Genomic DNA, 16037 nt, shown 5'->3' with positions numbered 1-16037 from the left:
TATTCAACCCTCCGAGTACCACCATCTCGCATCTCTTCATCATATATTCCTCATATAGAAGCACCCCCATTCAGCGGACATTCCAAGGACTGAACGAGAGAAGGCGCATGCACACTTTCTTACGGCTTGCGTTTGTGTCTACTTCCCACCTTTAACCACCTCGAGTTGATGGTATATAATAGTTCACTGTATTCATGGCACTGCGGCCATGAATACAGTGAAAAGGGTCCCGAGTAACTGACACAAGCAACAGACTGAGTCATTGACTAAAAGTGTGGTGTGAACGCCTGAAAGTCGCGCATGCCAGCAGCAGCTGGTGCGCAAGGGTTTAGCGAGTGGGCAGCCGAGCCTGGAGGACGAAGCAGAGTTCTGCGAGCATACCTTGGTACCTCAGGGGGCTCACACGGTGCACGTCTACAGCGCCAAGCTGCGGATAACACTCGAATAAACGCGCATCGTACGTTGATATCGTTCAACGAGATTGCCTTGCCATGCACGCAAAACGGCCACAAAGAGTGCGTCGTTTATGCAGGCGTGTGTGATCAGTCAAAACGTGCTTCGTCTTATGAAATAGATATGACGAAAGCGCCCTGAGTGAAGTGCACCTTTCAGCGTTGATTGTAATGTGGGGTATAACGTCCCGAAACCACCATATGAAGTATTATATGGTGGTTTCATATAATATATCATACGATCTTTTGAGAGATGCCGTAGTGGAGGGCTCCGGAAATTTCCACCTCCTGGAATTCTTTAAAATGCACCCAATTCTGAGTACACGGGCCTACAGCATTTTTACAGCTAATGGGAAATGACAGACAGAATACTCCGTTTGTACACATAGACCCGCAGTCCACTTTATGCGCTGTAAGGGTGGTCATGCAGCACACCTGATTCATCTCGACCTTAAGACGCTTCACATCTAAAAAGCCGCATGGCTTATGAAAATTACCTTAACGTACACCTATTATGTTATGCGTAGTTCAGAAATATTGGTGTTGATTCCACGCATCAATAAAAAAGGATGCGTTTCAACATTCCATCAAGTTTCCGTCAATTTCGGCGCTCAGTTTTAACCATTTCACACAAGCCATTAGTGGTAATTACGTTTAGCCGTCAATAGAATAAATAATATAATTTATAGAACAGTTGTGCTCATCTCTTAATTCTTTGTTCCACCTATCATACGAGTAAGTAAAGTGAAATAAATATTGAACCGGAACAATGAACGGAGTTTCCGCACTTTTTAATACGCCCGCCAAAAAATAAGTTCAATTGATTCATCGACGGAAAAGCTTCCATCAGTAGCTATTGATTCATTAATGCTGAAACCAGTAAATTATTAGTCCGTACTTGACTTCAAAATTTCATCAAATATCTATAACTATATCTATAACGCTAGAAGAGATCGCCGAAGCTAAGGAACGCGTCCAATCGACCCGACTCACTACCACCAAGGCGGGCCGCCATATTCTGCGCGAGCTCGGCTTCTTCTCCTCGAGGGCCAGGGACCCCCCAGAGTTGACTCTAAATCCTCGTGAAATCCGTGACCTTATCACGATCGCTCCCATACCACGAAATGTGCACCCCGAATGCAACAGAGGCAGGCGCCTTGCACGGGCGACCGCCATTCTCAAGCGCATAGACATGGAAGCGGACAGCGTCTCGTTCGTGGACGCCGCTGCCTATCGCAACAACCAAGCCTTCGCCGCGGTCGCGGTATCATCCGCGCAGCAGACTCTTAACTCAGCCACAATCCTCACCCGAAACCCCGAAGTGGCGGAGCAAGTAGCTATAGCTATAGCTATGCTCGACAGCAAACGGGAATTCATCTACAGCGACTCCAGGACGGCCATCAAAGCCTTCGACCGCGGAGTCATCTCCGACCAGACGTTACGTATCCTGCACAATGCGGACCCGAGTGCCCTGAAGCACCACACTGTCATCTGGTTCCCCGCTCATCTCGGCCAGGTGCCGGGTGCCCTATCCAACCTCAACGAGATCGCCCATGATGCAGCGCGCGCACTTACCGACCGCACTGCCACAGGGCAACCTCATATTGCTGGGTTAGATACCAATCGGGATGCACCAATTACGTACAATGAAATTACAAAGCACTTTTACCTGGAACGCCTCATTTTCCACCCCCCATCTGAAACTTAACCGACCCCAGACATTAACTTTACGCCTATTACAGACACACACGTGCCCAAACCTTGCCACGCTTCACGTTTATTATCCCGATGCATACCCCAGCGACACATGCCCATCATGTGGACACACAGCGACACTCGCACACATGCTCTGGGAGTGTAGAACAACTCCTCCCGACTCTACCTCAAGCAAGTGGGAGAGGTCCCTCAGGAGCTCACTTCTCGCCGACCAGCAATGGGCCGTCCAGCAGGCCCACGAAGCGGCCGCCAGGTACTCCCTGTCGGTCCCTACGTGGGAGACGCCCGCTACGCGCTAAGGGCGTCCTGCAGGACTGAAATAAAGTTTTTTCATTCCATTTCATTCTATAACTTGCACACAGCCGACGTGATCGTGTTACCATTTTTTTTAAATTCAACATCATACAATCTCGTTCTTCACACAGGTTATTCAATCGCGAGTCACCCAGAGGCCCGTGTACTATGCGATGTCAGTGCACATTAAAGAACACCAGATGGTCCAAATCGGAGCCCTTCACGGCGACATCTGTCATAAATATATGGTGGTTTTGAGGCGTGAAATCACACCTATTAAAAATCATTAATCCACAGGCATAGGGTTTCCTAAGGCACTCTACTGCCGATCGAGATGACGTGAGTGACGCGCACGCAACATATGAGGGTGCGCGTCGCACCTCCCTTATAATCCGGCAGCGACCGGTCTCGCAGACTGGGTATGCTGTTGTTGTTGTTGTTGTTGTTCTCCTATCGTTAGTGGCGCATACCCACTGTGGGGGATTGGCCAAGAATCGAGTGGCTTGGCCAATCCCCCACAGTGGGTATGCGCCACTAACGATGCGCTAGCATCTAACGCCACGAACACTTGGATGCTGACGATGATAATGATGTGCCTTCTAAACAGGACCAAATCTACTTTTGACAAGACCCGTGCATGCCACGAAGGATGAGTCCGAGTTTTGGTGTCTGTTAAGAAAGAAGGAATTGAAAAGGTAGAATAGTGAAAAACAGTGCGCATTTGAGAAGTGACTCCTTCCACTACTGATGGTCATATTACATGATTATTGACTGCTAGTTCTTCTTCCTCTCACTGCTGCACTTTGCACGCGCTTCGCGAGCCCCGGCGTCGCGAGCACACGATTCTTTTTCGCTAGCACTGTCTTTCCACGATCGTGCTCTAGACAACGCTCGTCGCAAGTTCCGCTGCAACCGACATCCACTTCAGTTCCCCAGCGTTCGCCCGGCAGTATGAACGAGGAGGAAGGCGAACAGGACATCGAGGCTGAGAGGAGGGCCCACCACAGCGCCCTGGAGCGGAGGCGGCGAGACCACATCAAGTACACGTTCGGCTGCCTGCGAGACGCCGTGCCCTCATTGCAGTGGGAGCGGGCTACACGCGCTCAGATCCTGAAGAGGGCCACCGACTACATACAGGTGATGCGGCGACGGAACCGGGAGCGCATGCACACCATCAGGGACCTCAGGCGGGAGAAGCACCACCTCGAGGACCAGATCCGAGCCTTAGAGAACGCCGAAAGGCTCAGCGGCGGTGGCCACTGTTCGCCGAGTTCGAGCGTCGTCTCGACCAGCGTTGTGGCAGACTCCGTGTCGCCCGCGTCCTCCTCTCCGGTACTTCGACGCTGACTGATGGGCTGTTAGTGGCCGTAGGAAGATCCAGTACGCGACAAACGTGATACGAAATAAATAAGTATAATCATTCACTTTTGTAGTGTTGGATTTCATTCTGTATCTACGGGCAAGAGATGCGTTTTACCCAGCGTGACCATGCAAATCATTCACACATAGTATGTAGGGCTGTGTCTTGGATTGTATGGGTGGAATGTGTGAACATTCCCGTACCAAACGGCAAAACATAAGCTTATTTAGTTTTGGGAGCCTTCATGAGCGTGCCGCCTCCATTTTTTCAGCGAGGTGTCAGCCTTGACGCCAGGGCTGGGGACTTCGCGTCAGGCAAGATTACTGACAAGACACGCAAGTGGTTTCCCGCTCACATGCGGGACATTGTAACTATCAACACAACAGCCGTAAAACCAGCAGTTGCAACGCTAACCGCCAAAGACTCACCGGCAACCCGCCCAATCATAATGAGCGTGCCCACCTCATCGCGAGGCAACTTGCCCGCCGCGACGCAGCCACCCAGGAAGCAGCCGCCACCATGGTTGGGAGGAGCACCGGCGGAGGCATGGTGGTGGCCACAGGCACCGTCACTGCCACCATTACTACCCCCCCCCTCCGTTGCTGCGGTAACTGAATGAAGTTGGTGCAGAAGAGGCAAGGCAACAGAGGTGCGCTGACTGCTATACCGAAGAATTTCCTGCCACATACCTCGACGTGCTTGAGCACTATTAGAAAGACCGGAAGAAATTTTCACGACCCTACGTGCGCCTGGACAGGTCACAGGTGGTGGACCTAAGAAGGCTGCACATGGGCACGTTCACCTATCCCTACCATCTGCACCGCCTATGGCCCACGCTGCACCCGTCGCTTGGCTGCCCGTGGTACGCGCATGAATGGGCCGATATGGCACATGTAATATGGCAAAGCACACGAGACGAAGATGGGCCACAAGAAAGAACGACGTCAACTGAGGGAGCCTCCGAAACGGGGCGCCTTGCTGAGCGATGGCAAGCCGCCCTTCTCAGCGAGGCCCTTGAAGACCAGGTGTGGGCCGTCCAGCTGGCCAGGGTCGTCACCGAGGACCTCGGAAGATGTTCCTCGAACGATGTGCCCCTGGCAGACTTGCTCCGGGCACAGCAACAACCGTTGGGCAAATAAATTTTATTCAACTCAACCCAACTTTTAGCTCATTTATGTTGGTCCAGGGAAGAGAACTGTCACGAGCCCGTTTTCTGCCTTTCGTGTGGAATTTTTTGCCAAGCCCGAGGGTACAGACCCTGTCAAGCCTGGTCTATGGCTTTTTTCTATGTACCCACCAAACCCCATTGATTGTCCTTGAAGCTGAAAATAAACCCTTATTTTTTATTTATTTATTTATTTATTTATTTATTTATTTATTTATTTATTTATTTATTTATTTATTTAACCCACCACTTGAGCCCGCCCACCCGGACACAATGTTGCTGGTCCGGGTTTCCATTTGGGTGACCAGAGCGCAATGTTGGTTCGCCCGGCCAGTCATTTCTGCTCCGCCGTACTGCAGCATGCAGCTGCAAGCTTCACGTGGGTGTGCGAGCTGAAACATGCGCCGCGTTTGACTACACCACTCCAGGCGCATAGTTTCTGCTGCGACATCTACCTCACGCTAAGCGCATCTGTCAGAACTTATAAATAGGAGTGATGCGTGCGGAATGCAAAACCACCTGGAGACGGGGCGTATGAATGTTCCACTTCCCGATTTGCTCTGGCCAACGGAAACGCTGGGTAGGTGTGTTCTCTGGCTGGGTTACACAAGTGAAGCGAGGTTGCTGGAAGCCGACTACATTCTTTCGTGTTTGTGAGGTGAGTATCCATTTTATTGCATGTGGATTGAGTATATTGTCACGTATTTCGTGAAACTACCGGCTTAGTAATGCGACAAAGACCAGTCCGCGCAAAGTAATCGCTACAACTTGCGCAGTAAAAAAAATGGCAGCATAGCCATGGGGTGAATGATGGAGAGTGGCGCGAAGCATCCGTCAATCCATTCGTTCTTGCTTCCGTTCGTCCATGCGTCCATCTGCGTGACCGTCCGTGCGTCCATCAGCCCGTCCCTGTGTGCGTCTGTTCATGCATCCACACCTCCATCCGTGCGTCTGTCCCTGCGTTCGTCCATGCATCCGCCCCTGCGTCCGTCCATGCGTCCATCTGTCCGTGCAGCCATCCATGCGTCCATCTATGCATCTGTATATGTGTCCGTTCGTCCATGTATCACCATCTCGCAACTTTTCATCATATATTCCGCATATAGAAGCACCGCCATTCAGCGGACATTCCAAGGACTAAACGAGAGGTGGCACACGCCCACTTTCTTACAGCTTGCGCTTCGTGTCTACTTCCCACCTTTAACCACCTCGAGTTCACGGTATATACTAGTTCACTGTATTCATGGCACTGCGGCCCAACGCTCGCTAAACCTTTTTAAAACCAAGGAGGTTACGTTCAGCGAGTATAACCTAGCAACCCTTTCTTGTCCGATAGTGCTCAATGTACATGCCAATGGCTGATAATTGGGAATGGGAGAATTGTACGCATTCACGAGCAGCGGCTTGGCCGTGGGGTAGAAAACATCCGCTTGCCACGCAAACGACCCGGTGTCACACCGGTCCCGTTAATTAGGGAGGCGATCGCCGGGCTAATTCCAAGGGCCGAAGTATCGGCCCCCCGAACCGCACCACGAAAGCGTGGACAATTTAGAAGTGGTCCTTTTTGGCGCGCCAGCGGACGCCGGCTGTGGCCCAAAGAACAAATCAGAGCCGAGAGTTGATAAACAAACAAAATTATATTCTCAACAATGGTAGATAGCAAACCATACACAAAAATGCACACTCCACAATAGTTACATACAATACGTCACCAATCAAACGGCGTACTACACAGTACAATCAGCCACACTCAAAACAATGGACACAGACAACGATACGCTCTACAATGCAGTCGCATGCATTGGACAGCCAAGACACTTAAAGACTAAAAAGATAGAAAACCTATCCAGTCCAAAGTTCTTGGAACAAAAGTCTGGATGATACTCTTCCGAGAATCACACACTCAAAGTCCAGCGTTGTTGTCGTTCCGCGCCCTCGAAGTTTCTCTTCCAGGAAATCTCGCGTCTTCAATTGGCCACTCTCCAAGCTTCAAACTTCTTCGCACGAACACGTCGGCTCACATACGCAGCTGTCGCCCCGCGTATTCGCTCGAAAGCGGTAAACACACTCTCTTGCCTGTAGCTCGAGCCTTCACCCCTCAGGTGGAAATCCTCTTCATCTCCTGCTTCGTCCCTACGGACCAAACCTTCGCCGACCACACGGCGGTATACCCTACGCGCTCTGGCGTTAACTTCCGTCTTCTCCTGATCTCTCATCTTGGCTGCTCGGTTAAATACCTTGCGCGCGACATTCCAGACGGTTCTCGTCATTTCGTCGGCGCGATATTCAGCGAAGGCTGGGAAGAGGGCGAGACGGTTGGCATGCCCTCCGCAGCCGATGACTCAACTCGGTATGACCACGCCCCTTTCGTTCTGGAACTTTCGCGGGCTATCTCGGCCGCCGATGTGGGGCGAGGAGGTTCGTCGGCGAAGCCACGCTTCCGAGGGGAGAGCGCGCGCCCCGTGGAGCCTTTAGATGTTTGTTTTCTTTTTTCTTTTGACCACGCGGCGCCACTCCGGCGTTTCATCGCGACAATTTGGCGGCGGGCCCATTTTTAGCGCTCGTTCTGTGACACTGCCCCCCACTTTAAGAATATTATCTCATAATATTCAGAACCACACAAACGAGCGCGAGCAGTCCCCACTCTCTCAAAGACTGTAACATAGTCCTTCGCTCATGACACGTCACATCACTCAATACGATTGGACATTACAATTCAGTCTCACACACATGAAATATAACCGCAGGTACATGAGTACAACGCTTCATCACACATTCCAAACAATACAAACATACAAAGTTCTGCCTTTACCACAATTATACAACACTATACATCACAGCACAGCACAAACACTTCGAAACTTGTGACACAGGATAACACAACATTAACACAACATATGGCATTCAACACTGCCAAACACGTTCTGATTCGACCTCAGCACCTATCCTGTGTATTTCGAGCTGCGCTTGCGTCCTTTCTTGCGGTGCTCGCTCGATCTCTTCTTGTTTTTCTTTGATCTTTTTCGGCGAGCCTTTTCCAACGACGGTATCTGAGGCAGCGTCTCAGCCATCGTTGTCACTTCCGACCCTGCTAACGGGTCATGACGTTCGACGGGTCGGGCCTGTTTATTTACCAGCTTGTTCATGTCTCTACATTTGGCCTGGCTGGCCGACTCCGTCTCCTTTACACTGTCGGTCGGTTGGGGTCGTGCCGACGTACGTCCAGCTGCCCAGCGCGTGAACTCATTCGACACGATCGTCTTCTCATTCACTGTCTCTTGCGCCGCGGCTTCACCTTGGGCTCTAGTGAGATCCGTCACGGGATGCTCCTCCACTGTATCTCGCGGTCGTTGGGTTGGCGAGGGCTCTATCTTAAGGTCTTCTCCTAAACATTTCGGATCATTCGGTCCTCGCGCCCCGTCGATGTTTCCGATGACAAGGTCGTAAAGGGGGGTCGTCATACATAGAGCCGTAACCTTCCCGCTGAAGTATGGGGTTTCAACTTCAATCTCTGCTTCGGGAAGCATCCGAACTGTACGGTCAATTAAGCAAACCGGTTTCGTTTTGCCGGTTAACTCACTTTCCCGTACCAAGTTTCTCCGCACGATAACCGTGGAGCTGCCGGTATCTCTTAACACCGTAATCTTTCTGCCCGCAACTTTCCCTGGCAGCGTTGGCATTCCTTTCGTAACACCGGTTGGCTGTTTTGACATTACAGCACCCACAATAGGAATTTTCTCCCCATTCTTCAACTCTACGAATCCATCGGTGACGGCATTATTATCAGATTTCGATGCCGCTTGCACACAAGATACCTGGTGAGTTTGACTCACTCCGTTCCGACAAGCGTCTGCTTTGTGCCCAGTCTGACCACACTTAAAACATTTTACTGCCGTAGGGCTCGTAAAGATCGTTCGACAGTTTTTCGCGCGATGACCCACTCGGTTGCACAGAAAACATCGCGGAATGCTCTCTGGTGCACGCTTCTTTTCTTCGGGAGCCAATTTCTTCGAATCATCGGGACAATCCTTCTTGACCTTGGCCAAATTAGTGCCACCTTGCGCTTCCAAGAATTGGTCAGCCAATTCAAGCATTCCTTCAAGTGACTGAGCCTTCCTCTCTTTCAAGTACAGCGACAGGCTTGGGTGGCAACTAGTAAGAAATTGTTCTCTAATCAGGAGCTCTCTAAGTTCATCGTAGTCCTGTGCTGTCCCTGAAAGTTCAATCCATCTGTCGAAATAATGGCAAAGTCGGGCGGCATACTGCGTAGCCGTCTCACCATCAGCTGGCTTTCCTGTCTGAAATCTGTCCCGGAATCCTTCTACAGTAAATCTAAATCGCTTCAGCAAAGCAGCTTTCACCTTTGCATAGTTGGCTGCATCGGTCGGCGTCAGCCTACCGTACACACTGAGCGCTTCACCACTCAAGCAAGTACTCAAAGCAGTTGCCCATTGATGTTCTGGCCAATTCTGGCTCTTCGCAATCGTCTCGAATCGGTGAAGGTACGCGTCAAGGTCGTCCTTCCTTTCATCAAACGCCACGAGCAGCTTGCTTGGGTTCAAGCGGAAGCCATGATCTTCCCGTTCGCTGCTTTCAACTCTAGGTTGGACGGGAGTTTCACTTCGCTGTTGCAACCGGAGCCGCTCGAGTTCCATCTCGTGCTGCCGCTGCCGTTCCCTTTCAGCCATCTCCGCTTCTCTTTCTTCTTTCAGCTGTCGCTCCCTCGCTTCTCTTTCCTCTCTCGCGCTTTCGGCTGCCAACTTCTCTCTCTCCAGCTCCAACTTCGATTGTTGCTCTCTTTCTTCCTTCGCCCTTTCAGCTGCCAACTTTTGTCTCTCCAGCTCCAACTTCAATTGTTGCTCTCTTTCTTCCTTCAGCTGTCGCTCCTTTGCCTCTCTTTCTTCCTTCTCTCTCGCAGCTGCCAACCTCTCTCTCTCCAACTCAGCTGCTTTTTCTTCCTTGGCCCTCTCAGCTGCCAACCTCTCTCTCTCCACCGCCTCTTTCTCCTTCTGGCTTACCCATTTCCGTAGTTCGGCGCCAGCAAGACCCATCTTCTCACCAAGAGCAACTAACTTTTCGAGATCCATGGTGTCTCACAAATAAAGTCTTGCCGCGTATAAAAAGTATCTGCCTAAATCAGTCTATCGGAACACTCCCTTGCACTCGTTAATGAGAACACTGAACAACACACAAAATCGTTCCGCTAGCACTATCAACAACTCGAGGCTCTTTCTCACTACTTTGGACACACTGTGCACCAAAAGGTCCTGTCTCGCGGACGCCAGATTAATTGTCACACCGGTCCCGTTAATTAGGGAGGCAATCGCCGGGGTAATTCCGAGGGCCGAAGTATCGGCCCCCCGAACCGCACCACGAAAGCGTGGACAATTTAGAAGTGGTCCTTTTTGGCGCGCCAGCGGACGCCGGCTGTGGCCCAAAGAACATGTCAGAGCCGAGAGTTGATAAACAAACAAAATTATATTCTCAACAATGGCAGATAGCAAACCATAAACAAAAATGCACACTCCACAATAGTTACATACAATACGTCACCAATCAAACGACGTACTACACAGTACAATCAGCCACACTCAAAACAACGGACACAGACAACGATACGCTCTACAATGCAGTCGCATGCATTGGACCGCCAAGACACTTAAAGACTAAAAAGATAGAAAACCTATCCAGTCCAAAGTTCTTGGAACAAAAGTCTGGATGATACTCTTCCGAGAATCACTCACTCAAAAGTCCAGCGTTGTTGTCGTTCCGCGCCCTCGAAGTTTCTCTTCCAGGAAATCTCGCGTCTCAATTGGCCACTCTCCAAGCTTCAAACTTCTTCGCCCGAACACGTCGGCTCACACACGCAGCTGTCGCCCCGCGTCTTCGCTCGATAGCGGTAAGCACACTCTCTTGCCTGTAGCTCGAGCCTTCACCCCTCAGGTGGAAATCCTCTTCATCTCCTGCTTCGTCCCTACGGACCAAACCTTCGCCGACCACACGGCGGTATACCCTACGCGCTCTGGCGTTAATTTCCGTCTTCTCCTGATCTCTCATCTCGGCTGCTCGGTTAAATACCTTGCGCGCGACATTCCAGACGGTTCTCGTCATTTCGTCGGCGCGATACGGAGCGAAGGCTGGGAAGAGGGCGAGACGGTTGGCATGCCCTCTGCGGCCGATGACTCAACTCGGTATGACCACGCCCCTTTCGTTCTGGAACTTTCGCGGGCTATCTCGGCCGCCGATGTGGGGCGAGTAGGTTCGTCGGCGAAGCCACGCTTCCGAGGGGAGAGCGCGCGCCCGGGGGAGCCTTTAGATGTTTGTTTTCTTTTTTCTTTTGACCTCGGGGCGCCACTCCGGCGTTTCGTCGCGACAATTTGGCGGCGGGCCCATTTTTAGCACTCGTTCTGTGACACCCGGTTTTGATCCCCACTATGACCCAGGCTTTTTAGTATTTACATCGTTCAAGATTTCTCAGTCTCGCATAAGGTGGTGATTTTTCACTCACAACCAACAAACTGCTTGTATTTTAAACTGTGCTCACAACCAAGGACGCCGATGCCGGAATTTCCGCGGAATGAGCTCTTTACCGCTATCGCGTTAAATGGATTCGGCTTCGTTCGGCTACGCCGGCTTATGCGAGCAAAATCTGCTCAACTTGGGTATGCTTGTTGATACTCGTACTAGAAGCGCAGTTCAACATTCGAACGATGTGGCTTGTCGAATGTGTCGCACTGCGTGCATTCAGTACCTACGTTTAATCGGTTTCAAAACCCGTCGCCGCATTCATCACAGGAAACGAAAGGCCACGGAGTATTCATTCTTCGCTTTAAGGCCACGCGGAAATACACACCGAAACAACGCCAAGAAAGCTTTCGCTACAATCTTGTAGAATGCGACTGCCTTACTGTTCGTGTGCGCCCATTCGTCTGCCTGCCTGCCTGCCTGCCTGCCTGCCTGTCTGTCTGTCTGTCTGTCTGTCTGTCTGTCTGTCTGTCTGTCTGTCTGTCTGTCTGTCTGTCTGTCTGTCTGTCTGTCCTCAACGATTCTTTATGTGTGCTCGAAGCTGGCTATTGGCTTATAACTTAAATAGCCTGCCTGCCTGCCTGTCTGCCTGTCTGCCTGTCTGTCTGTCTGTCTGTCTGTCTGTCTGTCATCAACGATTCTTTATGTGTGCTCGAAGTGGGCCATTGGCTTATAACTTAAATAGGCCCTGTAGGAGAGTGTTGCTGCATCGCAGTTAGTGTCGTCCTTTAGTTTCATAACCGGCCGCAAAGATGGTCGAATGTCATAAACTCAGTTTTTTATTTATTGCTTATAGAGGAAATGTAGATGAACTGCGTAAATGTCTTTGATGCCGTGTATGACTTTTCGCCTTATTGCTTTATTGTAGGCCCACTGCGAGGACACAACCTTCGAGCAAAAAAGGCAGGATGGTTTGAAGAAATCAAAAGCAGACGCTGTTCCGATGCTGTTTGCAATAAAACCTGACCTGGAAAAACTTGGTTTGTCCTTTGTCCCTTGTTCCTTCTGTACAAAAGAAAACCCCTCTTCTCCACCAAACCCTTAAATCATGGTTGACGTCAAGCGTAACTTACAAGTTTGGGGGATGGGGGTGCGTAATATGATGGAGTGCCCTACTATTTTCTGGCAATTACCTTGTAAGGTTCAATCAGTTGAGTGTAGAGATTCCTTTGCAAGAAGTAAGCTTCCTGTGGACGAAAGCAATAGTTAGGGTAGCAGAAATGGGGATATAGCGGAGTTACGCGGTGTGCAGAGAACATCGCAAAATACGCGGTTGTTTGATCCGCTTTTCCCGTCTTATAGGTACCGTCATATAATACAGCACGGGGTCGAGCCCTGCGCTAGAACGCCTTCGAGGTGCCTGCTGTGATAAGGTGAGTTTTGCTTCAGGAATGCCGCGCAGACATCGAATTCTGTTCGCAGTGGCATCGAGGTTCTCCCCATCGCAAGTAGAGGCTCCCGAAATATCATCACTCGGCCAATGCGGCGGGTGTGTGATGTACCAGCTGCTATAAATGACTGTTCTCACAGCATTTTACAGAAACTTGAGTCAACGAACGTGTTTTTTGTTGTTGTTCTAGAAAACGGCGACAAACTACAGTGAACAGCCCTCCAGCTTTGAGACCTTGCTATTTAAAAATTCTCGTTGAAAGCCACGCAACCTTCAGTGTAAATGAGCGACCACTAAGAACCAACATGGCGGCCCCTCAAATAAGGCTGGCGCTGAAGCCGGTGGTGAGCAATCATGGTCATACTGCCACCCCCCCCCCCCTAATGTTATCTTTGACTGGCCGTTTTGGAGTGCTTTCTTGAGAGAGAGTGGTTGCACCTTTTTCCTTTCTCAACCTCTTTGTCTCTCTCTCAGAAGAGCACTCTAGAGCGCTGCGAAACGAACTGTTAAAGATGGCATAAAAGACGTAGGTGGAGCGCTCATGAAGGCTCCCTACTTAAGTTGTTTGCCGAACTGCACCTGCCAGCGAGCTTGAATAGTATGAAAAGGCAGCTTCCGCAATTAGCTCCACCGACACGTCGCCGGAACTAACCGCGGAAGCCACGAGCGCTTGGCTTGCGGGACAGTTAAAGGACCTCACGTGACGACGTTTGCTGGGGAAACGTGTTGTACCTGCTTTTTTTATTCAAAGATTGTTCGAAATGTCAATAATAAGGATGTCAGCCACATCTTCACTCACTCCTGTCAAAGCAAAGCATTGAGCGTAAATGATGGAGGACTACAGGCACCGCTCTCGCTTCCAAGAAAGTTTAAGTCGCTTCACAGGGTTGCTCCGGGACAGCTTCACTCACTTTAGATTATTTCCGGATCAAAAAGTACTGCTTAATGGCCACGCGCTTGAGGTATAAACCGCTGCAGCTACGAACACTACGGCTATTTGTGGTGTCGTCAGAAAACGGGGTCGAGAAAAATCGGATACATGCAAGTCACTTTAAGGACAGTGGGCGCTTCAAAAGGTGGCAGCTCCTCTGGCCATTGCCGGCATGGAGAGTCTCTACTGACACCATCGACTCTGTTTGCTGCACGCGACAGCAATATTTGGCTGAGCTTCTCACTGGAGCGGTGCCAAGCGACGTGTTTTTTTTAAAGGCGAAGCATTCATTAGCAAACTTCAGGGACTTTGAGCTTATCTATCTATCTATCTATCTATCTATCTATCTATCTATCTATCTATCTATCTATCTATCTATCTATCTATCTATCTATCTATCTATCTATCTATCTATCTATCTATCTATCTATCTATCTATCTATCTATCTATCTAGACAACTACGACTTTTTGCTCTCCTGGCTGTTTGAATAATGGTATCGATACCAAACTTGGTATGGCATAACATGACTGTATGACGAGCATATCTGACTAGTCATAAGATGAAAATAATGACATTGATGTCATGATTTACATTTCATGGTCTTGCTGCTCTTGCGGTGGTTTCGTTCATATGACATGTTGCAAAACTGGTATAATATGACATGATTACATGGCGAACACAAGCGACAGATTCTAACATGAAAATCATGACATGCGTGTCATGTAACAACAGGACTACATGCACAGCTCATGATGCGCTTGCGGGCGTTTAGCTATAGCGTCACATATACGAAATTTGGTATTATGCTACGTGAATGGCTGACGAAGGTATGTGACTGGTGCAAACATGATGATCTTGAGATGCGTGTCATGTAACAACATGAGTACATGCCACGCTCATGATGCGCTGGCGGCTGTTTCGCTAGCTGAACCTCTACCAAATTCGGTATAACGGGAAGTCGATGAATGACCAAGGTATGATATTGGTGCAAATATGATAAACATGAGAATCGTGTAATGTAACAACATGACTACAAGCTACGCTCATGATGCACTCGCGGTGGTTTCGCTAGTTCACTTGTACCAAACTTGGTATTATGCGACGCGAACGGACGACATAGGTCGACTCTACTACGGGAGAGCACAAAGCCGTCCCGTGGGCTTCACACTTGATGATGCCATATCCCTCCCTTGGCGTAGAGAAATGCGTTTAGAAAAAGTGATTAACGATTCAGAATTCAAGGTATTCTACTATGGTAGAGCATAAAGCCGTCCCGGGGGACCTAGCACTTGATGAGATGGCGAAAAGCAATTAAATATGTGTTAGGAGAAATTAAATACACGCCTGACATAACGCATGGCATAACGTGACTGTATGAAGAACATACTTGTCTATTCATAACATAGAGATCATGACATGTATGTCATGATTTACATTTAATGGTCCTGCAGCACTTGCGGTGGTTTAGTTCACATGGATGTTGCAAAACTGGCATGGTATGACATGATTGCATGGCGAACACAAGCGACAGACCCTAACATGAAAATCTTGACATGCGTTACATGTAACAACATGATTACATTCCACGCTCACGATGCACTCGCGGCGGTTTCACTAGCGACACATATACCAAATTTGGTATTACGGTACGTGAATGGTTGACGAACGTATGTGACCGGTGCACACATAATTACCATGAGATGCGTGTCATGTAAGAACATGACTGCATGCCACAGTCAAGGCGCCAATACATTTCAACGTGACGCCGTGCGCGTACTCGCCGGCGTTCGTTTCGTCACATCACGCCGGCGTGTCCACACCAGGCACCCGTCCTGCCTTATACTCACAGGCGCGCGCCGCGCTGCGTTGCTTTGATGCATGCGCGTTGCAGCGCATCCGGTGTCCCTCCATCACGAAAAGGGCGAAACGCAGTGTTGTCTAGGTAAACGCATCGGCGTGAAATGCAGCATGTCGCATTTCGCGCCCGTTGCCGTCGGGCGGTGCCGACGAACGCTGGTCGGGCCTGGCGTCAGACTATAAATGAACGCCCGCGTTTCGCAGACGTAGCGTCGCTGTGCCCGGCGTGCGCGCGTGTCAATGCTACATTGAAGTATATTGGGCCCTTCATGATGTGCTCGCGGCCATTTTGCTAGCTCCACATATATACCAAATTTGGCTTTACGTGACGTCAATTGATGACGA

General features: G+C 49.9%; 1 protein-coding gene across 1 annotated transcript; it reads left to right on the top strand.

The window, feature by feature from the left end:
- The first annotated feature begins 3384 nt into the window (after positions 1–3384).
- Positions 3385–3854, top strand: LOC119172853 (protein max). The gene has a single exon (XM_037423999.2). It carries the CDS (start codon positions 3414–3416, stop codon positions 3807–3809), a length of 396 nt encoding a protein of 131 aa, XP_037279896.2. The 5' UTR covers positions 3385–3413; the 3' UTR covers positions 3810–3854.
- The last annotated feature ends 12183 nt before the right edge of the window (positions 3855–16037 follow it).

Source organism: Rhipicephalus microplus, chromosome 4 (assembly GCF_043290135.1).
Source record: "Rhipicephalus microplus isolate Deutch F79 chromosome 4, USDA_Rmic, whole genome shotgun sequence".
Classification (NCBI taxonomy): Eukaryota; Metazoa; Arthropoda; class Arachnida; order Ixodida; family Ixodidae; genus Rhipicephalus; species Rhipicephalus microplus.
Note: the sequence above shows the minus strand (reverse complement) of the source record. Positions and strands in the feature narration are given on the sequence as shown.

Coding starts and splice junctions, on each gene's coding strand:
- LOC119172853 (XM_037423999.2), top strand. CDS start 3,414: ATGAACGAGGAGGAAGGCGAACAGGACATCGAGGCTGAGAGGAGGGCC.